Below are 25468 nucleotides of genomic sequence, written 5' to 3' on the forward strand. Positions count from 1 at the left end.
TCACACAAAAGATTCACAGTTGTCAAATCTTTTTAGAGCTTTAATTTCCAAAAAAACACCACAATCCATGTGATTGTGTTGCCTTTTTAAGGGGGACCTTTTGTTGGACACCCTGGTTTCTATATGTTTCACGTCTCTCGCTCTGAAAGCGCCGTAATGGACGAGGAACTGCTGAGAAGTTCAGTTGAAAATGAGGAGTTCTGTTTACGATAGTCTTTACGATCTAGCTCGGACAGACTGCCAGTCGCTGCTCCGGGTCAGAAGATCGAAACTTTTATTCATAAGCTGTTGCAGCTTTGCCGGTATGAACAGTGTAGATGTGAAATATTGTCCTGCCCGGTGTGTAAATCATCAACAGTGATGATGGCATGATTGAATAAACAAATAGAAAAAGAGGGAAAAGATAAGTGGAGACATCAACAAGTTGAGTGTCAAAGTTGATCCTGTTTTTTAAAAGTTCCATGAACTGTATTTTAAATATTTATCGTTGGGTAAATAACAAAAATAAACAAAAAAGGTGCAAAAGGGAGTCAGCGTGGAATATTGAGCCTCCACTGCATAGTAATGGAACACGGTCCGGCTGCTCATCTGTTCTGAACCACGGGAGAGTTCGGTGGCCCGAGGCGCTGCCTCAGGTGAAATCCAAAGCAAAGCAAAAGAGCTCTCTTGTTATTATTCCGCAGCACCGGGTTTCTCATGCCGGCCTCCCCTGAACGCCACCGCACACACTCACAGCTGCTGGCCCCTCACACACACACACACACACACACACACACACACACACAATACCAGCCCGCGTACTCCTTTTCTCTCCTCTTTTCTCTGTTAGATTTTTAGCCGTTCCATATCCTGACTTCTCATTAAACCCGCGGTAATTGGATCGGGCGTAATGGACATATGGAAATTGCGGTGCCGTTCATCATTAGGGTTTTTTAATTGCGCCCGTTTTTTGGCGTCCGCGTTTTTTTCCTCCCTCTAAATAAGTCATAGGAGGTTCACGACGCCTCGTTACCGCCGGTCAGGTTGCTTCATCCACAGCGCGCGCTGACGGCTGTGATAATGAGAGGAGTTCCTCCCGTCTGAGTCTGAACCCCGGTGTGTTTCTTTACCGAGCGCCGCCGCTTCTTAATCATCTTTCAACTGGATTCACTCGTGAAATAATACAATTTAGCTCTTTTATTCTGTCGCAGGAAGTCATATATGTTTTGTAGAACACCCACGGATGTATGAGCTTTGAGAAATGACTGATATTGGGAAGAAAAGTAAATGTAACACATGATGATACATAAGCCGATGTTCCTTATTTACTTAAACACTTGCAGTTTTCAGGCCTCAGTTGGGGAACAATCCTCTGTTTCCACCAGTGGAAACGGCAAAATTGGCACTCCGAAAGAAATATTTCTTTCTCATATTTGTTGCGTTTACTTACAAGCGCACAGGCATCTGTTAAAGAGACGATGCCGAAGCAAATTTAGTTGTTTGACGGAAACGAACGAATGTGCAAATCGATATAACTGACAAAGAACTAAATGAACAAAAAGGAAAAAAGTCTTAGGATGCGAAGTATCTTAATTACTCACAATGACAATAAGGTTACTAAAAATGGCAACCAAAAGCTGATGTCTGGTTCAGAACTTGGTGTCTGTCTCTGGTATTTGTAGCGAGTTTCTTTTTTCTTTACTGTAGTAATTATCCCTCATATTTAAGTTATTAAAGAGTATATATATCTACTGAAAGACCGTCTGTGCTCCTCACAAATTATTCTTTGTGTGTCGACTGATGCAAGCAAAAGAAAAAGAACCACGCGTTTGATTTGTTTTTGTCCAGAGAAAAAGAAAAGTGTAAAAATTTACGTCCCTTTGTTTCGCAAAATTGCCGTCAAAAACACGTAAAAAGTTAGCATAAAATAAACATTTCTGTTATTTCTACGCCTGCTGGTATAAACAGCTAATGTTAACGGTTTTCTCCTCCACTGTCCCGTTAGTTCACTTTATCAGCATCACATGTAGATAATTTAACACATTCTTCTTCTCTGCAGGTCTATGGACGTTCTCATCAGCCTGAACCACGGCAAGTCCTTCATCTCCAGCGCCTTCACCATCACCGCCTCCACGTGTGTGAGTCTGAGTTCCCTTAATATCTGAAACCAGATGCTGAGTTCTGATCTTTCCTGTGTTATTCACCTGTACGTGTTATATAACCGCTATCACAGCTACCTTTTCATAATCTGTCACATCCTTAATCTGTTGCTCATATTGTGGTTTGAGTTTGTGACGGTTACTGTTCTTTATGAGCAGAAGTCCTTCATCCTCTCCTCCATGTTTATCAAGACGTCAGAGTTTCTTACTTTGTTTTTGTATCGTCATAATTGTTTTGGTACGTAGTTCCACTGAACCAGTCGTGTAAAACCAAACGATTGATTGTGGGGGTTAGTTCTTTTCATAAAAGCTTGTAAACGTCCGTCTTCATCTGCATTTTGTTTACTGGCCAGCAGCAGAAACGAGTGACTCATTTAACCATTTAGTCCTTGGATATAACGCCACAAAGTTCATCTTCAGGATAAACTAAACCGCTGACTTGTACTTCCTCCTTGCAGTCGGACGGTCTGGTGGTGGCAATCGTCTTCCTGGTGCTGCTGCTCCTCGTGGCTCTGGCCCTCATGTGGTGGTTCTGGCCTCTTTGCTGCACACTGGTGAGCGTCGCAACTCTGCTCATTACACATTCAACCAGAGCTGGTGATTCAACAACTCATACGTTGGCCTCCAAAAGAAAAATAGAAATACTCACTGCTACCTTCTCGAGCTATGATGAGGACCAACATCCTTTTGCTGCAAACGCAGCTCGACATAAGAAATCATTTCAACTGAAAACTGCTTTATGAAATGGAACTGTAGTTGGTGAAGCGTGTGACGGTTATGCCCACCGAGAAAGCCCAAAGCTGCACCCATAAACCAGTGATAACCAGTGATACCACAGAGGGCTCGGTGCTGTACAGCTGAGGGGAAGTGGTGTTGAACCTCGCTCATCCACGGTGGCTTAGCAACAACCACAGAGGAAGAAACCAATCAAAACAGGAAGTGAGGGAACCCACATCCTGCACATTCAGTGTGACAAGTTCTGAGAAGAGATGAAGTCACAGACTGAGTTTAAAATCGATGGGAGAGGAATGTGACAGAGTGACAGATTACGTTAAACAGCGTCTGATGTTTGCTCAGACTAACGGTGGACCTACCTGGGGACCGAAGTGATTCATAATAATCACAGAGATTATTTACGGTTTAATCACATCTGAGTCTTTCATGACGCTCCAGCTTAAAATACTGACTCTGTTTTGGTAAACACAGAATTCTTTTCTTTACTAATCCAGAGTGTTTCATTTGTTTTTGTTCCTTGTGTTCTGTTTCTATTGTTATTATTTTTCTTTGGTGATTACAAACTTCCTCTGTTCATCAAGTATGGAGGCAGTGTCTAACATCTGGAGAGGAAGCGGCAGAATGTGTGTTTTGTTTCGCCAAATCAGGGTCGAACAAAAGTAGAGCGGACAAAATGTTTCAACAAAGCTCTTATTGACGTTTCAGTCCTTTTGAAAGAGCTCTGGCACCAAATATATATTCCAACTGTAAACGAGCACAGTACAAAGCTCTTTCTACTACAATAAGTACATATATTGCCATATACATATTCTAATTATTATGTTGGTTTAAACTACACCAACCAGCCAAAGTGACAAAAATGATGAATAAACGTAGTTAAATCTCTTTAACTTAAGTATTCCTGACCACAAATGCACCGATCTAAGTCTAAATAACATCCTCGTGTTTTACTCAAAGTGAGCCGATCTGCATCATCGCTCCAGGACTGTGTGGCTTTGATCACATTTGATTCTTGGTTCCGGAAACATAAGCAAACAACCAACCGACCGTCATAACATTTACAGTGCAGAATCAAACCCAGATTGCTGCACGCAGGAACACGACATCGTGTTGTTCCTGCTAACTTCAAACGCAGTGAGAGACGCACAGAGCAAAACATCTCTCGTGTCAACTGTTTCTAACTTCGGCAGTTTTCATAAGAAGCTGATTGAGAAAAGGCCCTCAAGGTTTAAAAAGACAGTGAAAGCATCTCCTCATACAGCTCATTGACCTCATTCTGTGTGCATGCTGTGTACTGTTTCTGGTCCCGGTGCTGTTTGGTGGATTGAATCCTACCTCAGCAGTACCGATGGGTACCGAACGCCAGTCTTAAGGCCTTCGCACACCAATTCTGTATTTTTTTAAAATCCATCATCCGATAAAAATCGTGAGACTGAAACCTGCACACTGACTTCAAAGAGTTTTATTATTCTGTTCGTTGCAATACAAGACGAACTGTATAGCACGAGTCCCAAACGGGGCTAATGACTGATCGAGATTAGCAGAGGCTATCGTTTAGCTGCAGAGAACACGATCACAACTGTCGAAGTCTTTCGTTCATCTGTTGTTTTGCGATCATCCCAGAGTCTAAGCTGCTGATCTTTAAATTGCAACATTTTCAGTTTGCATTCTTTCTTTTCTTTATTCTTAGCATCCCGCTAACGATGCACTAATTATTGTCATGTGACCACGTCACGGTTCAGGCTGGTCTCATCCAGCATTCGTAGCGATACCTACGAAAAGCAATGTGTCTTTTATTATTTCATAGATATCACAACAAAATTATTTTATATGTTAGCAATGTTTGCGATCTTTGACCCAGGAGGCCGCTGTTCGTTCCCCGCGTGAAACGAGAAGTCAACTTAGATTTATTTGTCATGTAACTTGCGTAATGTAGTCGCGGTTATTTTAACCAAAACAACACAATCTTCTCCTGTTTCCTGTGACGACGGAAGTTTATTTTGAGAAGACTGTATGCGTGTAACGAGCGGAAACGGAAACTGGACTTTCGTAGGAAAAATGAGGAGTAACTTCTAATAAGATATCATATGAACCGTTGCATGAGTATACGTTCCATAGTTTATATTATATTACCAGTGGTTCCAGTGGTAATAGACTCTGCAGAGTAGAATGAATACATTAACCGGTGTTGATGAAATCTTAGAGATGCCCGTCGCTGCTCATGACAGATCTAACGGTTGTTAATATTGAGTACAAAGTACACGATATTGACTCAAGTTCAGAGCTGTGGTGATGAAAGAGAATTTCATTAGTCGGTACAGATGCGTTTGTCTGAGTGTGGAGGTTAGAAGGTCATTCACTCATTCCACAGATCGCCACATGAACAGGTGTGAAACTAGCGAACCTTGAACCTCCTCTCAAACTCTGAGCTCTCCTTCATTGCGTCGCCTTTCAACAACTCGTTGGAAGGTATTTTCTTTCTTGAATCCGTTGTTTAAAGTTTTTTTTCTTTGGATATTCATGAGAACCGCTCTCATCATCCCCAGCCTCACCCACTTAACCGTTTATACAAATCCACCGCAGATTACCATTTGGGGCTGTGAGCGAGGGGCTACAGATGGTGCACCCTGGTCTGTTTCTGTGCCTCTTTTTTTTTTTTTTTTTTTTTTTTATCTACTGGGATCTGATAAAGGCAAACTCCCCCTCCACCACCACTCCCACCCCCCCATCCGCCACCGCCGCCCCTTAAATGATAGACGTCACCTGGCTTTGTGGACCTGAAGGGAGCCCTTCCAGGATGAGATGGAAGCATATTTTGGAAAACCAACAAAGGCATTAAAATGTAAACCCCCTGCAGCATGTCTGGCCGCGGACGTGTTTGTCTTGGTGGAGGGAGCTGCTGTTGTCTTCCATCGAGGGACGCGGCAGAAGAGGAGGGCCATGTGTGGCTTGTTAATATTTAAACCCCCAGTCTGCCAGGTTTCTGCAGTCGGGATGAGGCCGCACACACACACACACACACACACACACACACACACACACATGCCCAACCTCTTTCCCACAATCCCTCTCTCTCGCTGTCTCTCTCTCTCCCCACATGGAGCGAAGCCAACAGAGAGGTCACACAAGCTGTGGAGTGGTAATTTCTTTGTTTATGATTTGTTTTAGGAAATTAAACTCGGAACGACGTCTCCTCGATTCAGGAGGTTTTTTGAGTCGTTCATCCAAATCGCAAAAAAAAAACACAATCGCTGCTAAATTGGATGCACTTTGGGACGCATTATAAACTCAGTTGGTGCTTAATATGTTGATAATCTCTGATTGCTTCGTGTTATTTCATGTTTGAGGTTGTTAGCGTTGCTCTCCGACGCAGAACCTTTCATCTTCTTTTGTTTCTGTTTCTGTCAGAATCGTATTTATAAGATAAGATAGAACTTTATTAATCCTGAAGGAAATTTAGTCAAAGATTACGACAGAACAATAACGAAAAACAATAGAATACAAACTTATATGAACAATAGAATAACAATTATTAGGTGTAAAACCAGCAATGCTGACACTATTGCACAATAAAACAGAATAGCAACACGAGTAAATAAATAAAGTAAAACATTTAAATTAAAAAGAAAAAGTTGATTACAACAACAAAGAAAATACAAAATACAAGAGTACAAATATAAAGTGTATAAGAACACCAGTGCCTAATAGAAACTAAAATGTTGTGATTTTCTACAACAGATAAATTTGTCCTTTTACTTTTTAATTTTGTAAATATGCTACCTGCCACTGATCCGTCCCGATAATCCTCCTGAAACAGCTTGACGCGCTGGAGGTTGGGAGCGAACGGATTATCAAGTCCAGTTATTCGGAGACGGCCATATGGGGACGACGCCCACGAGCGCTTCTGATTGGTCCGATTCCCCCCCCCCCTCTGTGACAGCGGTGGCGAGCCGCTGGCCTCCGGTGTCAGACGGCGGTTCAGTTTTTAACTTGGCCCGCCCCTCCTCACATCTGTCCATCAGGTAGCCGCAGAAAGAGCAGCACAGCCCCGTCAGTCATTTGTATAATGCTTCATTTATCCCACAATATGTCCCGGAAATCTGCTGCATAATTACTTAATAAAAAGAGCTCATCCCGTCAGCGTGAGGTGTGGCTGAAACCACGTTAATCAGCGTATGGAGAGGCGACCAGTAGACCTTCGCTGGATTTGCTTACAGCCAGTTGTGTGTCAGAGAGCGATTAATTAACCCTAATTGATTATTTTTCATTATTCTAATGACAACAGTGTGATGGTATCCCCGGCGCTTTAACAGTGAGTGAAGCAGCTGTTAGGATCTATGATATGCCGTTATTATTATTACAGCGCTCCTTTCTATCCTCCAAAACTAATTTAGCAAATGCAGCGAGCGGAGACGACGCTGGAGCGTCTGTCTTTGGTGACTAATGGACGAAGGTTCTGCCTTCAAGTTGAAAAATAAATGTCCTCACTGTAATTCTACTACGTGCTGCATATATTTATATTAATAGGCCGGCTAGTGTGAGCTGTGGAAACTCTTTCTTTCTTCAGTTTCTACTGTTCACAACACAAAGATATTTAGTTTAAAACGTTACCAAAAAGTAAAAGAAAAGGAGCAAAACCTCATACTCGTGGAGTTGGAACCAGATAATAAATTATTAAATTATTACATAATGAACTTTATTAATGTAGCCGCTTTTATACTTGCAGCTCAAAGTGCTTCACAACAGAAACAAATCAATAATTCAGTTATTAAAAACAGAACACAGGGCGTTAAAACATAAATAAAGAACTATGTAATAATTATATATAACTTATTACTTGTATAATATAAGTAATATTTGCAAGTTGATGATAATAGAAACAATTTTGGGGTATATAAACTGGAGAGATGTACAAAAATACAGACACTTTTTTTGTTGATGATTACTTGATCATCAGCATTGTTTTATATCACTGACTGATTATTACTTGACTAATAATTCCAGCATGGGGCGCCCCTCTTTACACATGTGGTCACTTAAAACCCCCAGTTATCAGAAGCCATAGTCGGGCTCTCTGTAAGTGACCTGAAAACACCACAGAAGAAGAGACTGCATCTTTATTTATTTCGTTTGTCCTCCCATCGCGATCCCTCTCACAGACGGTGTGTTCAGCAATCCCGGCCCAGTAAAAAAATAAAAAGATAAAGTTGGACATCAGTATGTGAAGCGTCTGACTGACACCTGACAAGTGTCGCCGTCGGGCCGCTCTTTGCTTCGCGGTGCACATCTGTAAGAACCCGGTGGAGGCATCTTGTCCTTGAGTGGAATCACATTGTGGACAACCTGCTCCTCAGGTGTCGCGTCATCCGCCGGTGTCACGAACAATGCCGCTGGGCCGGTCACTCTGCTGAGGAGGTGTGCACTTATGTATTTTCCTTTTTCTTTACCCTCCTGTGTGTGTTTTCACTCATCTCTCCATGCAGTCGGGTGGGGGGGGGGGGGGCTTGGAGCGGAGCCCGGGCCTCCTCCTCTGCATCTCATCGGAGCTAATTAACTCCTTAGGACTTTATGATTGGGGGGGAATTGCTCGGGAGCGCTGAACCCCGTCCAATTAATTAAGAGCTAAGCGGGCGGCGCTCGCCCCAAAGACCCCCCCCCCCCCCCCCCCCCTGTTGTCAACAAGTTGGTTTTCAGTTTTTCTTTATTTTGCACTTGGGGGGGTGATGTTGGTTTACAAGCAGAGCCTCTTGTAATCAGTAGTCAGCGGGTGGCGGTGGCGGTTGCAGAGCAGCAGCGGCGTCTCCGCCGTGTGACGACCTCAGGGACGTCTCTGTTTGACTCAGTCACCTGTCACGAATCACCTCCGTCAGCCTTGTCTGGGCTCGCCCTGTCAAGTGTGTGTGTGTGTGTGTGTGTGTGTGTGTGTGTGTGTGTGTACACGTCCCCTGATGGACATTGTGCTGACGCTCTTTTGCTTTTTTTTCCTTTCTGTTTATCCAGGTCATCAAAGACCCGCCGCCGCCTCCTCCACCTTCCCGTCCTCCGCCACCTGTGAGTACTTCGCTCTGCCGTTACAGTGTAGATGACATACAACACAGTCACAGAACAGATACTGCAATTCATTATACCACGTTGAAAATAATGGATATAACAAGATAAAAAGGAATAGTAGTCATTTTTTGTCAGAAGATTGTTCCCACTCGAAGGACGTGAGTTTCTCTTCCTTCCTGAGGAAATGACATAAATGTATTTCCTGTTGAGAGGAAGTGCATTCAGATATTGATAAATGGGATTGAAAGAAAATAGAACAATAGCAAGCACAGTCCTGCACCACCTGTTTGTCCACGTGGTAGAGTTGATATGTAATCGTTACAAGAATACAGTTTGCATGTGGTTCTGTACACGAGTGACTAACTTCCCTGTTTTTCTTTTGAAGGAGCCAGAGCCGCTGCACAAGAAGAAGTGGCCGACCGTGGACGCGTCCTACTACGGAGGAAGAGGAGCCGGAGGGATCAGCCGCATGGAGGTCAGAGCCTAAACCTCGTCCCCCGACATATTGCTTTCACAAAAGCTTAGATTTGATCTGATTTAATTGTCCGTCACACATGATTCATTCAAGGAACGCTGGAAACTTGAAAATCCAATGATAAGTCCTGATTTAACGGTTTCTGACTGTAATAAATGTTGTATTTTTGGTGATTTTAAAAAAAGAAAAGAAAACATGCCTTTCAAATACATTCGGGCATCTTTTCTTATCAAATCCAACCAGCAGAAAAAAGAACAGAAATCCTACAAAGATCAGATCCCAGACAACAGGAAGTGACCCTGTTATCACGTAAACCTGCAGCGCGTTTAGAGAAAACTGCTGACGAGTCAGTCTTCTCTCTGAAGCTACAAGTTTGTGGAGTTGCACAGTCGAGCAGCAGGAGGAGGGACCAGCCGACCGACAGACCGGCCGGCCCGCTGTCCTCGTCAGTCCACTGATGCCTCCGACATGACAGGCGCTGCCATCTCGTCCTTGGCCGTCCGATCCTGATTGGATCAAGTCGTTGCCGCGGATGAAGGATTGAGTGCCGCTGTCAGCTTGACGTATCCACCTCCCCCCCCGCATCTCAACTCCCAAACCTTGGCAGCCTCTTTGTTATGCGCCTCCTCCGAAGGGAGTCCAGTTTAAAGGTCGAGCTCCCCTCCTCCTCCTCCTCCCTCCTCACCCCCTACCTCTTCTCAGCCCCGAGGAAGTTGGTGGCGTTGCAGGGATTTCCCAGCATCCTCGGGGAGCTCTCTTTACTTTCTTTCCCCACGAGTGTTGCAGCGATTTCAGGTTGATTCCCGTCGACAGGCCCGTCTCCACTTCTGAAGCCTCCCCCACCTCTCCTGCGGATGGAGAGCGAGGTGCTTGTCCCCCCCCCCCCCCCCTCTCCCCCCTTGCATCCACTTTGTAAGACGCCATGCTGCGAACGCCACCTCCACCTCCACCGCTTTGCCGCTGCCAATATTTCAAACGTGCATCGAGCCGGCTGGTGTGACAACGTATCTTTTATTCATGGCGGCCTCCTCTTTACTTGATGCTGCGGACCAGAGAACGCGTCCCAGAGATGAGTCTGAAAAGCTGTTCTATATTGTCACGGCTTAACCTACAGCTTGAAAACTGTGTCGCTAATTAATCACCTCTCCCCGTTCATGTGACGGTGTTTCTTTTTTTATCTGCTCCTTGCAACAGATGTGATGGATTCAATTAAAAAGCAGGACAGCTTAACGGACACACAGGCCTGCATTCACACGCTCACACAATGACACATTGTACCACATGTAAATGAGCTTATTAGTAAAAGCAAAAACAGGTTTTCAAGGCCATTGCATATTCTTATGGATAATGTAGTGATACAAGCAGTTTGATGCCCTTCTTAAAGGGCCAGTGTGTTGTATTTAGATGGATCTAGTAGCAGAAGTTCAGCACTGATGTAATGTTGATATTTTGCAAGTAATGAATGTAACGGGAACAGAATGAGCTCTTCTCTCAAGCGGGTGCTGTGTGTGTGTGGTTCTACCTGTCCAGGTGCGCTGGGGCGAGAAGGGCTCCACCGAGGAGGGGGCCCGGCTGGAGAAAGCCAAGAACGCCGTGGTGTCCATACCGGAGGACTGTGAGGAGCCCATGATCAAACGTCCCACCCCGAAGGCCGCCCCCACCTACCATCAGAACCAGAACAAATGGTACACCCCCATCAAGGTGAGCCACTCATGAGACTGAATATGTTTGGGTTTGTTTTGTCTTTCAGCATTAACCCTTTCCAGTTCTCTTTCCCTCTAACTAATGATGAATGTCTTTTCATTTCTTATGTTACTAAATGATACACAGTCCTGCTCACTAGTAGAATAGAGTTTGGCTTTATTATTTCATTTCATTTAACTTTAATTTTCGGTGGGATACACAGAAAGTGAAAATTCACGTCAGCCTCATTGTGACGTATTACTGAATTTATTTTTCCGTTTTCATCCCCGGTGTTAAAAGGCTTTACGTGGCATTTCCATCAAGGGATTCTTTTTATTTTCATCTAAAGGTTTTTAGGTTTTTATTTTTTTTTTTAATACAATTTAATTCGTTTTATTTTTTTGATTTGTTTTTAAAAAAAAGAGAGAAAAAAGGCGAGTTGCATTTCTAATTCATTCATTTCACAAAAATTGGAAAACGATTTCCATGTAAATAGATTGAAGTTCAGTCGAATCTTCACAGATGTTTTTGTTAAATGGACCGTTGGTCCCAGCAGAGTCGTTCATGGCTCCCAGTAGCGCTGAGGAGCACAGAATTTCATTTCTTTCACAGGATCTGGTTTGTTCAAACAGTTCAAACGCTTTATTTTGGGCCATACTTTAAATGAGGCATGCAGAATAAAGTGTTGTTGACGAAATATAACAATTTCATAGCTTTGATTTGGCTGCTTTTTCTGACGGCGGTGTTCATCACGCACGATGTGTTCAAGGATTGTCGTAAAGTTGGAAATCCGATGGTAATGTCTGTTTTTACAACTTCTGGATATGACAAAGACATTCTTTTAAAGAAAAAAGTTTAAAGCAACCGAAAGTTAGTAAGTGGTCCTTCCAGCTTTTATTATTTAGTTACAAAGGATAGAAATGACCTTAAGTAGTCAAAGTTTCATGTTTTGACTTTGCTGAGCTGAAATCCTCTTGTTTGGTTTCCTCAGGGTCGTCTTGACGCTGTGTGGGCTCTGCTGGGGCGGCAGTATGACCGGGTTTCCATCATGAGACCCTCAAACGCAGACAAGGTAAGTCGCAAAACAAAGTGGGAAGATGTATCTGCAGGGAGGCCTGAAACACAAACCATGCAGAGGCATGCAGGGTTGAATAAACAGGGACGTGTATGTGTGTGTTTTACTGAAGGGTGTGTGTGTGTGTGTGTGTGTGTGTATGTGTGTGTGTGTGTGTGTGTGTGGGATCAGCTTCACAGCGGTGTGTTGTGTTTGTAGTTACACAAACATGCAGCCTGAAGGCAGTGAGTCAAAGTCTCATCAGGGCAGCTTGTTGCATTCGCGGATTTAAAGAAGACATTTCAGCCTTCTTGTTTGTTAACTATTCATTGTTGTTGTAACTCTTCTAGAAAAGCCCTCATCCTCAGTATGAAGGTGTTTGTTTTTAATCCTTCCAGATCTTTTGAGTCACCACAATCACAGTTCAGAGCTGGTTATTTTATTGCAGTATTGAGTTCCAGCTGTGGCGGTTACAGTAATCTGTTTGCTGGCTCTCAGCAGAGGAAGCTGCTGGCTGCAGTTTAGCGTCGCGTCGTCTGTTCCCTAACTGGGCCGATGTGAGCGGCTCGCTGAGGGACGACTTAATATGGTCAGACCGTGACTTTCCTCAACCTCCGTCAGAGGAGAGGAGGAATATCGGCTGCACTGAAACCCGACACCATGCAGGCGGTGTGGAGAGCACGCCGCTCGCAAACCGCCACCGATTTAGAGTAAAGCAGATGTTTTGATGTGTTGTGAGCTTTCTAATGCAGCGGTTTATCCAACAAACCACCGTTTCTATTTCTTGAGGCCCAGAAACAGATTTTCTTTGGCCTCCTCTTAACAAGAAACTTCAAACTATTGCACGGTGAATAATGTGAAGTATTGCAGAAGCTGTGCAGGAAATAGTGACTCATCTGTACATGCATTTAGCTTATGTGGTGGTCCCTTCTGATCGTCTTCCACACAACTGAGCTCTGAGAACAGGAGCCATGAGAGTTTTCTTTAGCGGTTTCATGTCAGACTGCAAATGTCTGCAGAACGTAGACAAGATGAACCGGTGGGCCAGCTGTGAGCCTGCCAGTCACTGCTCAGGGTGTTTAGGATAACTCAGAATATCAGTAGTGTCCCACTGTTGGGTTTCATCCAACTGTTCCACCTTTCTCTTAAGTTACTGACATTTTCCCGCCTCCTGTTGCAACCTCAGTTCTTTACACCCTTTTACGGCCAATGTCATCAAGAATAAGCATTGTTTGGCCCCAGCTAGAGTTATCAAGTATCAAACATTGATTTAAAACTGTTAGCAGCATCAAAATGTCTGGTTGTTTCATGTTCGGTTGTCAGAATCAATATTACAAAAGCAGATTTCAGAATTCAGACAGGACCACGGCCGTTTTACATGTGACCGTGTTATCTAGTGAATCTCGTCACGTACATCTTGTTTATGATAATAATCACAGATGAGTTTGTATTTAGAACCGGTTGAGGCTCTTACGAGGACATGTACATGCTCTGTTGGTGTCTTCAACAGCTGGCCTTACGCATACGGCTGAGAGTCACCAGTTAAACTGAAACACCTGCAGTGTTGACTACCACTGGACTGTTTGTAGCGTCCATTTTAAAAGTGAGTAAAGTGCATCCACACTGATACGTTTGTTCCTGGACAGTTTCTGTGTGGACTCTACGATGGTTAGATAAATAGGCGTCAGTAAGAAACGGAAAGTCTTCTGTTTTGTGTCCGTCGTCCTCCTCAAAGCCGCAAACGCCCGCTCCGTATGGCTGATAACGCCGCTCGCTAATCACTCCAATAACAGCTGCTTCCTCCGCATGTCGGCAGTAGTAGAATTATAAAATGCAGAATTTAACTGCACAACAGCTGCTATTATAGACCACAAGGTCAGCAACGCCTGTGATCAGTTGGCCGTGTTAAATGAACCTGGTAGTCGATCGGTGATCACGTGATAGGGGCGTGACGAATCAGGGAGGGACACGTCAGGACTTCTAAGAACCAATCAAGTAGTGAACGCGGGTGTCTTCTGCGTTTACAACCGTCCACACGAGGAGGTAACCCCGGAGGTTTCAAACGTATCCAAGCTCAGGAGCGTTTTTAAACTCCTCTGTTTTCGGTGCTCTAAAAGTCCGGCCTAGTGGTGACGCTCAGTGTGAACGTAGCAGAAGATGTGCGTTTTTAAAATGGAAAGTAATAGTGTGGACATGGTGTTTGGTGTTATGAACATGAACACAGATCCTCTAGTGATGTGTAGCTCTTAATGTCTCTGTGGTGTAACGTTACTCCACCAGATACGTGTTAATATCTGGACTCTAAATACTGGTCCACTACGCACTCACTGATGGCACACAGATCTGGAGTCACTTTGGTTTGGTTACATTCTCCATCTTTGGTGGTTAATGTTCTTTCATAGCTTGACAAGCTGTTGCACTCCGCCCTACTTCCGTTGCCAAAATGCGTGAGCACACCTTCGTACGTCATCGTTCTTTACAAACTGTTGATGTCGAGTCGGTAACTTCCACCGGGTCTCGACGAGGCGCGCGTGCGATATTGAACTGAGCGGTCCGGTGGGAGGTTAGGTGTAGATGGCAGAGCGGGCAGCGGCGACGCGGAGAAGGGAGAGTAGAGTAGAGGGAGCGAGGGAGGGAGGAAGGGAGGGTGAGGGAGGGCAGCGGTCTTTGATGGCGGACAGGAAACCTCCAGGGTCATGAATTTTTCAGCGAGCCGCATCCGCGGGGTTACAAGGACTCGTACAGGTGTAAGGAAGCAGGTTGTCGCAGACATCTGTTCAGCGCGGGGACCCGGGTGTCCATTCCACCCCCCCCCACCACAGCCCTCCCCCTTCTCCTTGCCAAGCATCCATCCTCACCCCTCTTCCCTCCCTCAGTGCTGCTGCCTGGAGCCAGACTGCTGGATTGTCAGCAGATGCAGAAGAGAGACTTTTTTTTTTTTTTTTTTTTCTGGTCTCACATTTTAGCGCCCGAGGGCCTCCAACACCAAAGGTAGAGCGGGGGTGGACACAGCTGCAGTGCCGAACTCGCCCCCAGGCACAAATAAAGAGATCTAATGCGGTTTGACTGTGTTGTCGGTGAGACCGGGGGAGCCAGGGAGGCACTTCAGAGCCGACTTCGCACGGCAACATCTGCCGCCAAGTTTTGCCGGGGATCGACTGGGGACAGCAGGTAGAGGAAGGTGGCAGAGAGGGGGGGAGGGAAGGAGGGAGAGAGAGAGGTTGGCCTTATTCTGGTGCTCAATCAGGCTCTTTTCTTTGAAGCGGCGTTGTGCATACATGAGCATTCATACTCGCGGTATTGTTTTCTAAAAGCAGCTGTCCTCACAATGTCCAAACAAGGTGTAGAATGAATGATGCATCCGCAGACATTAAACCCTCCGACAGAAGGAGACAGAATAGCAGGCGAAGCCAAGAAAAAAAAGAAAAAGCGGCGTCTTCATGAGTCCGTGTGGGTTTCCATTTGTTCCTCTCGGCTCTCATCTGTTCCTCACCAGGGAGCCGTGTGGGCTGAGAACGCTGCCGTGTGTGGAGGTTAATACTATTATCTGATGGACCTTCATGTGTTGGAGAGTTTCTAAAAGGTTTTTTGTTGAGTTTTTTGTTTCCCTGTGGGGGCTGGTCCTTGGTGTGTCTTTAAAGCACTAATGAGGTGATAGTTACTGATCCTTCGGGGTTAAAGCATCTCGGATACTGCTCAAGATCTCAAACGGCGTCTCTGCACGACCTCTGCAGACGTTCAACCGCTCCTCGTGTCCCAGTCGGTCTCTGGCACTTGTTCTTAGATTCAACAGACTTGTTTCACATATGTAACAAATAATAAGAAAACATGACAAGAATAACCAATAAAATGTACAATAATACATGATTAACTATTATTTGAAAAAAAGGAAAGTAGGCAGAAGTAAACACAAGGTTTTAAGCCTTTCTTTAAGTTAAATAATGAACTTAATGTTTATCACATACACACATAATCATCTTAATATGTAAAACAAAACAATAACGAGACGAGGGCCCTTCCTCACCCCTGTGACCTTAAAAAACAATGTTTGTATTTTGCTACACGTCTTCATCCAACAGATGAATAAACACGCTCATCGTGGCACAACTACCATGTTTTTAGATTAAATGTTGCTCTTCAGGTTACGATCTCTCTGCCTGGAAACATGTGTTTTATGTTCCCAGGAAGTAAATAGTTTCTTGCTTTGTGTGTTATTCATGCAGATAAACATGTGACATCATGGTATTTGTTAGAGTCAACTAACTGGAAAAAAATTAACATTTATCAAGAGCATATTTACACGTTTATAATCCTCGTGTAAACTCACAAGTGAGTGCAGCGGCACGAAGAATGTAAATCCTACAACCAGCAGGAGAGATTTAAAGCTGCAGCACTCTGACAATACAGATATTATTAATATTATTATTATTATTACTATCTAGTGCTGGAATAATGTAGTGGATTTATTGATTAGTTGATCAATTGAAAAATGTGTTTTTATACTTGATGAATCTTTAGAGTCGTTCTTGTTTGAGTCGCTCACTCAGAACAAGAACTTCATCAATAATGAAAATAATCCACTTATACACTTTGTGTTTTTGTACGAATAATTCCAACATTAGTATTTTTTTGAACGATTGTTTTTGTTATGACTACTACTCGCAAAGAACTTGAATATTAATGTAGAAAAGCAACATAGATTTCTCTGAGCTAATTCAAAACGTACACTCTAGTGAACGACAACACAGAGGCTCAGGAGTCTGAACCCCTTTCATTCTTACCTTTCACAATAAAAGCTCTACACCCATTCATTGTGTAACTGTTGACCAGAAGGAACTCAAATTCTCTCCGAGCTTTTCACTGAAAGAAGACTCAATGAATCTTACAGCAGCTTAAAAGCTGCACTACAGTTAACCTCACACAGACTGACAACAGGATCCTGGTAGTTTGTCCTCTGCCTCTGTGAATCGATTCAAAACTTTTTGTTAAAAAAGTGCGACCGACACAATTTGACATCGCTGCCCGTATGAATACGTCTGATGCAAAATATTTGCAGGCGAGTGTTCCGCATTTTCTTGACCTTTTTCTTCTTCACACCCTTGTTGTGCAAAGGACTTTACTCTGACGTTGGAGTCAGACGGAGGGAGGAGAGAGAGGAAGGGTGGATGTTAATGAGGGGTGTAAGGAGGGGAAATGAGCTTCCAGAGCAAATGGAGCTCAAGTTTCTCTCAGAGTTCCTCTCAGTGGCAGATGGTGGAGGAGTGAATGGGGGGGGGGGGATAATACATTCCAAAATGTTAAATGTCTACAGGAAGAAAGATTTTAGAAAGATCCATCACGTAAAAAAACGTTGCTTTCATGGGTTTCTCTACTTGAGTAGATTTGCGACATCAGACAATTTTGAAACTCTTGTGATGCGTTCAAGTACAATCAGACAACTTGGATTTCAGAGTCAGCTGCCGAACATTATAGCTTCCACTACAGCCATGATAGTTGAATATCATCGGTCTTTTGGGTTTACATTTCAGCAGCTTTTTATGGGAGCTAATCGGGAAAAGTTTGATGTACCAACATCTGTGTGAACAGCAACCAGCAGCAAAACTGTTTAAAGTAGCTGCGAGCAAAACTGTCAAATAAAAAATTTAATAAAAAATATTGTAAATAAAGGTTTCTGTGTATTGATCCAGTGGTGATTTCACCAAAGTCGCACAACAGAAACAAATGAACCGATGGAGGCAGCGGTGTTCTGCGAGGTAAAGTCACTGTTTTTGTCAAAGAAGTCTGGTTGCGTAGAAGAGAGCGTAGATGACGTCTTCAGTGCTGGTACTCCGGTCTGTTTCTCCAAACGGGGGGCGTGCAGACTGGATCAGAACCTCATGCAACTCCTCTTCAAAAGCATCCAAACTATCCCTCTAACTAAAATCAGTGACAGAGTTAAAGATAGGAGGTTAGTATGACATGGAAGGCATGCTTTTGAAGATCATAAGTAGCAATGTGAAGTACACGATTTGTACTAATTGTTTCAATGAATGCACTGAATATTTACTTTGAACACGATGACCATTGTGTGTCATCGGTCATGTAGTGACAGAATCGCACGTATACGGCACAAACATTTTTACAAAACTTAAAAGATGACATGAACTTCTCAATTTCGGGGTTTCATGAAGGCAGCATGTCGTTGCTATTTGAAGAGGAAAGTATCACTGGTCTGTACACATACTGCACAAACATAAGGGATGACTAATATCACCAGAAGTAAACTAGTTAAACCCGACTTAAACATTGGACCACAGCCACGCTATAGGATCAGCAGTAAACTGGCTGCACTGGTACCACTGGTACTGGCTGTACTGGTATCAGTATGAGCAGGCTGGTCACATGGAAGCGATCCAAGAGAGCTGATTATTGAGATACACGATGACCCATTTAGATGATGCAGGTTTCTATGTAAAGATCGAGTTTAGTGTTGGCATCCTGAGCAGAGAACTCGGTCACTCATTATTCTGTTTGTGTTCTAATCCAAGCTTCGCTCTTCTTTGTTCTGGTGGTATAGAGCCGGCCTTGTGTGCATGTTGGTGCATGTCAGTCCTCTTCCTTTTGAAACTGTTTGCTCTTCATAAATAGAGAGTGACCTCCCACACAGCATTGCAAAAGTGCAGTTTGAAGCATTCAGCTGAAGGTTCTTTAAAGCCAATGCTTCATGTGTTAAAGCTGCATTCTCTCTAGTGTCCACCAGGGGGCGACTCCTCTGCTTGTATAGAAGTCTATGAGAAAATGACTCTACTTCTCTCTTGATTTATTACCTCAGTAAACATTGTAAACATGAGTTTATGGTCTCAATCTCTAGTTTCAAGTCTTCTTCAATACAGCATGATGTTCATTTAGTACATTATGGTCCATTTAGAGTCAAACAGACCATAAAGCAGGGGATGCTTTAGGGCGGGGCTACACGGTGATTGATGGGTCTCTACCAGAGACGTATATGGCGTCTCTACGTCACTCCTCCTCAGTCCAGATATGGTAACTTCCTGTTCATCGGCTGCAAAAAAAAACATGGCGATGGCCGTAATCCAAGATGGCGACGGCGACATCAATGTTTTAAGTAGCTATCGTTAGCAGGGTAGCTAGCAAGCTAACGATTACGTCACATGGATTTAGCTCGACAGATTGAAAATAAATGGCTCCTCGCCGAGCAAAACACGTTACTAATGCTACTGAAATACTCCGCACGATGTGCGTCACCCTCTCGTTCGCCCGGTGTACATAAACCATGTCGTTTGATGTTGTTCACGAAAACAGCGGGATGCGTCGACATGTAGCGGTTGTAAATGTGGTGTATAGACGGTGGGAGTGGATGAACATTTGCAGCAGTGAGATCCATTCAACAGACTGTTTATTCAGTCTCATACATAAAGGATGTATTTAGCAGCTTCTTTCTTTGCATCTTTTGTCACTTGATCCGAGCATGTAAAGCGGGGCAAACATTTGCTCGGTATTGTAAAAAAACAACAACCAAACAGATGCACACATACTCATCCTTTCACGCTTCCCGTTTGTTGCTTTTATCTCGTCGCATCACAATGCCACGCTGAATATGGTGAGAACATCTTTCTTGAAACTAATAAAAGCCGTCAAAACTGTATTGTTCGGTGTTAGAATAAAAAAAGAGGCAAAAGATGACACATCTTTGAAGGTTGTCGCTGAAAAAAAGGCCCACGTTTAGCTCTCGCCGCAGCCGTTGAGAGGAATAATTTGGTACCTAAACGTCTGATAAGACAATATGCTAATGTGGCACTAAAGAAAGAGTTGACAGCGGCACTAATGCAGAATAAACATGCTGCGGGAGGACTTCTACGTGTTGACATCAGTCAGGGTGTTTACCGGCACACGCATAGATACCTCGCTGGAACAAACGTAACACTTCATTTCAAGATAAAAGGCTTTAATGGAAAGAAAACAACCCGGCAAACGACATTAAGTTGAAACGAAGCTCTAGATCAGAGAGCGTGAGATTTGCTAATTAGCGGGGGTAATTGGAATTAAACCAGAGCGTCGCTAATAATGAAGCGTTGGGAGAGGAGAGAAAGGGCCGGAGTCGACTCTGACAAAATAAAGCTCAACATAACAATCAGACGTTACTCATGCTTGACATCTAAACCCCCCCCCCCCCCCCCCGTCGTCGTCACATGTATCTCTCCGTGCTGAAGGGGGGAGGAATTTATTTCATGTTTTTCTTTTTTGCTGCTTCTCTGTGGCACTACGATATGTGTTGTTTGGGTTAATAGCTGACCGCCGCGGTACACATCTAACAATAAGGGTCTGTTTTTAGCAGAGAGGGATCTTTTTCAGTTAAATATCCAAACGTTCCGGTTCTTCTATCTTTCCAAACAAAACCCAAACCTGCTAATAACATAACATACATCAATTCTGGGTATTTAGAACCGTGAATATACTGTAAAACATTCCACGTTGAGGCATTTTCAGATCACTTCAGTGTAGAAATGTGAAATAAAACAGATTTTCTTTTCAAGAAAAGGAAGACAATTTCAAAAATGAACCTCTACACAGACTACAACAATATGAAAAACTGGTAAATCAGCAGCTTTTCATTGTAAATCAGAATATTTAGTGCTCAAGAAAGCTTTTTAACGTTGTTTATTGTGCATCACAAGTGTTCATAATAATCATGAAAATCCTCGTGATACAGCCTCCTATTAAAAAATACAGGAATTATCAATGTTGCTCCTTTTTTCATTCATTTTTCATTCATGCAGGGGGACCTTATGATTTATGATCACCTCATTTAAGAATGTTTCAACGTTTGTTTTTCACTAATAACCATGTTCACCTGAAATAAGACGTGCGTGTGTCCCATCTGTGCTACTTGATTCTTTACAACAATAAAAGGTAAAGTGATTCCGAATGTTTTTGTGCCATTTCAGGACTTTTAAGCATATTTGAATGAATATTGAGATAAATGGCGATATGTAATTCATAAATTGCACTGCAGCAACATTAATTTTCCTAACTCATAACCAGATTATTAACCTTTTTTATTAAAACTCTTGATGCAGCATGCACAGTGCAGCGATCTGCTTTATGTTGCGGTGTTTCAAGTGAGTTTTTTTATACCTTCAACATGAGACTAATAATAATAATAATGACGATTGATGTGCATGCCTTTCTCACACCTTGCCGCTCTTCATACATCGTGTAGCACATAAAGCAGCAGTGGTGTGGTGGTGCGGTGGTGCGGCAGCGAGCCCTGGGCCTCATTAGTGCTATCGGTGGACGGCCTTGTTAGCCCTAACAAGTAGCCGGCTGACAGCTCCATTCAGCCGCCGCTCCCCCACAAGAGAAGTGACAGCTTTAACTCCGGACGCACAGCGCCGACGATTTACGAGCCGCGCCCGGCGCTCTCTTAACCAGATTAGTTCTTTTTACATTAACCGAGGAAAAGTAGGGCAGATGTCTGTATGACTGGTTGTAAATTTGATAATGACCGCCATGTTAATCTCCCCCCCCCCCCCCCCCCTCTCATCCTCCTCATCCTCATCCATGCCCCCTCACGGCAAGTCCAGGCTGGGACCTGGCTGGTAACAGGATTACCAGTGAGGGGACCCTCTGTGTGCGTGTGCGCACGCACACACACACACACACACACACACACACACACACACACACACACACACACACGCGTGTGTGTTTCTTGGACCAGGAAGCTAATTGTTGTTGTTGTTGTTGGTGGCTGGTTGGAGGAGTAAAGTGAAAAGTAAGCTAATGTGGGAAAAAGAGACATAATGAGAAAAGGATTAGTGAGACATCAGGACTGAATCCCCTCCAGTTCCTTCACAACGTCCTCAGAAGTCTGCACGGAAATAAAACTGTAAAAAAAATCATTTAAAAGACACTAATGTCAGGATGCATTCAAATGAATACTTTAAATACTAACACTTCATTGTTCTTAAAAAGCAGCTGGATCTTTACTAACAGAAGCTCAAACGTGTGTAATTCAGTCCTTTATGAATATGTATACATTGAATAATACTTTAATCATATAAGTATTATTCTGTACTTTTTTTATCTTTTTGCTTTGGCAACATTTGTGTTTTTAATACACACACACACACACACATATTTAAGAGTTTGTCAGGTCATTAAATAGAGACAAACAAGACAACACTGTTGTTTTTATTACAGAATTGGATTTAATGCAACAACAAATTTCTCAAGCGACATGTCACCCCAATAAAATGAAGAAAAGAAAACAATCTGTTTGTTGCATATTTTAATATCCTTCAAGCTTTAGTGAGATCTATCTGCACGTGACGACTCTTGACTCTGATCTCCGGGTCACTTTCCTGGATTAGCTCGTTGTTTTTCTCTTCCTTCTAAATCTCGTTCTGCGCTGAAATCCACTCTGAGCACAGCGAGTTACACGCCGCTTCAGAAGTGTTTTGTGATTCTATAGAGTATCTTCTGGTGTTGTTTTTTGGAGACCCCCCCCCCCCCTCTCCTCACTGTTGTTGGAGGCCTCTCCTCTTCCTCTCCATTAGCTGATCGGTGTTGTTGTATCTGGGTGGCCGGGGCTGGTACCTGCACCTCCCCTCTCCGCCCTGATACGATCTGAACTGATGTCCTGCCGGTGCCTTTTTTCCCAGAACCCCTCAGACTGGGCGGGCGGGCGTCGCCGTGTGCCGAGCCTTTTCTTCATCACCTATTAAAATCAAAGCCCCGTCGTTTGCGCGAGGACCGCTGGGAATCTTGGCTTTAATTAAATTACATTATTGTTAACGTCAGCTTTGCCGAGGCCGGCTCTGTCGCGTGCACTTTGCCCTCCTCCTCCTCCTCCTCCTCCTCCTCCTCACCTCCTGACAGGGAGGAGGAAGGGGGGGGTCACACATGCATGCAGTAATGTATTCTAAAGCCCCCCCCACCTTCCATCGCCTCCCATCGATTTGAATTTTTAAAAAGATGGAAGCGGGGAGTCATGTTATGCAGGGAATATGTTCACAGTGAATATTCAATTAGCCCGCTCCTATTTGGTCTACATAAATGTAGCGGCGGCGGCTAATACGTAGTGAAGGGCCCTCGCATGCAGCTACATGTAATCCGATCCGCTCTCGTGTGTTTGATACCAGACGCCATGAATAAACATGTAAACATGTCACCACGCTGTACTTTTCTCCACCTTCATCCTCGTCTGATAACGGATTAACTTGTCAATAAGTATCTTTAGTACTCTTTCTCTCTTCACTTGTCACGCAGGCTCATTATGAATATTATTGTTTTGGTCAGAAAACACCCTCGATGCCCCCCCCCCCTGCAGAGCCTCTCTCCTCCATCCTGAATAGAGCAGTGAAGTGTCACTAATGTGCCTCTATTCACTGCTTTTTGCAGGCCTGAGCCTCCTCCTCCTCCTCCTCCTCGCTCTCTGCTGTCGTCCTGTTGCTCCTCTAAAGGAGGCTGATCAAACTCCTACAGGTCACTCTGGTCAACATGGCTGACTCTCTGTATTACAACACAGTTTGGATACTTTCAGCCCATATTGAGACGTCACAGTGCTGCAAATTAATACTAAATTAAACAGACAATAATCAAAGTAATGCAGTCAGTGCTGCAGGTCTCCACATGTTGTACACGAAATACACAATATGCAAAATACAAAGACTGGACTGTTTAGGATGATCCCCACAGAGCCATATTGAACATCACCCAGGCCGAGTTCACACGTACACGGGAGTTCTTCCTCCATCGTTACAAAGAAAAAAGTGTGTGTGTGTGCGTGTGTGTGTGTGTGTGTTCCTTCTCATGATGTTTTGTTAGTTTACGTGATGTTAGTGTTTTCCAACTATGTTATAAAACACGGTGGGAAATACAGCTTCATGTTCTGATTTACTAATCAATTCAGTTTCCAAAGTGTCTGAGATCAGTTTGGGAATCCTTACAAGCTTTTCCGTTAGCGTTACATTTGGTACAACACACACAATCAGCAGAGAAAAAGTTGAATATTGATGCTAGTTTTTCCAGAAATTGACGAGTGATTCTGGAGATCAATGATCCGACATCTCTGAACTGGTTGATAGGCGTCTCATTCCGAAGTCTTTTGTTCTTTTATGACATGTGTTTGTCTGTAACCTTTACAATCTTTAAACTTTTTGATTTTGAGGAGTCACATTTTAAAGACCTTTTGTTCTATTTCTACAGTAGTCGGACTCACGTAACTGGAAATGACTCGTCACGGTTAAGACGAGCAAACAAAAGGACGTTTTTGACATCTGTCTCGATGACGCTGAGTGGACATATCTTTCACGGTTAATTATTTTTTACTTCTTTATTTCTTCCCCCCTGAGAGTGTCGTTGGATCGGTCGGTATCGGCCTCCAGTGACCATTTAAGTGAATTAGCGGCGTCCCCGTCAGCGGCTCAGAGAGGGTCACTCCTCGTCCAATTACCGGCTCCACCTCGTTAACTCCTTCAACGCCAGGCCTTTGTCATTTCTCTTTTTTTTTTAACATGAGCTTAATTACGCTAATGAACTTCAGCATGCAAATGGGCCAAGCTCTTTCATCCTAAACTGTAGGCTCAACAGCTATTTAAAGACGTTTTAGTTCCTGTTTGACACTGATTAATTGTGTGTTAAGTGACCTCAGCTGAGAAGAAAAAGGCCTTTCCACTTATATGCATGTTGTACAAAAGGAATCAAAAAAGTACCAACTTATTCTCTTTAGATGTCCCGTTAACTAATACATCTCATCATGAAACTTCCCCGGTTGATTACCTACTTTAAGATGACTCTTTACACTGTCGACAGCCATAAATAAATACATTTTCTCCATGTTTGTAGTAATAAAATGTTGTATAAATCAGGCTCTGAATGATGTGTGAACAAACCCCTCTGTGTTAACCTTCAGAATATAGAGAGGAATGAAACTGGAAGGTTTGGTGTGTGTGAGAGCTACTCAAGTGTTGATTTCTGGATCAGAGTCTGAGAAAAAAACAGCCTTTAAAGGGACATTTCACTCGAAAATCGAAAAATATTTTCCCTCTTACTTGCTATTTATCTCGATAGTTTTGGTGTGAGATGTCTGGTTTTGGAGATATTTGCTGTAGAGATGTCTGTCTTTTTCAAGATGTAAGCAGATTCATGGAGGAACTATTTTCTCTTAACCACAGTATAAAGTAGTGAAATAAACAACTAAATGTGTGTTTTGGATGTTTTCTTCCCACTAGTCTGAAAGACGTCGTGTTATGGAAGTTAAATAGACCAAAAGGAACCAGTGCAAGGAGCAAAGTTTACAGAAGGTGAACGGAGCTTTTATTTACTTGG

The 25468-nt window shown here is 43.5% G+C and overlaps 1 protein-coding gene across 1 annotated transcript in view; it reads left to right on the plus strand.

Annotated features, from left to right (window-relative positions):
* Nucleotides 1-25468, plus strand: part of antxr2a (ANTXR cell adhesion molecule 2a) — a 70891-nt gene that overhangs the window by 21974 nt on the left and 23449 nt on the right. The window contains exons 11-16 of the mRNA XM_076104750.1: nt 2039-2117; nt 2597-2692; nt 8874-8924; nt 9310-9399; nt 10930-11100; nt 12074-12154. Coding sequence (XP_075960865.1) covers nt 2039-2117; nt 2597-2692; nt 8874-8924; nt 9310-9399; nt 10930-11100; nt 12074-12154 — 568 coding nt within the window. The remainder of the gene's footprint in view (nt 1-2038; nt 2118-2596; nt 2693-8873; nt 8925-9309; nt 9400-10929; nt 11101-12073; nt 12155-25468) is intronic.

Source organism: Anarhichas minor, unplaced genomic scaffold, assembly GCF_050575085.1.
Source record: "Anarhichas minor isolate MPS153535 unplaced genomic scaffold, ASM5057508v1 ptg000030l, whole genome shotgun sequence".
NCBI classification, from domain to species: Eukaryota; Metazoa; Chordata; class Actinopteri; order Perciformes; family Anarhichadidae; genus Anarhichas; species Anarhichas minor.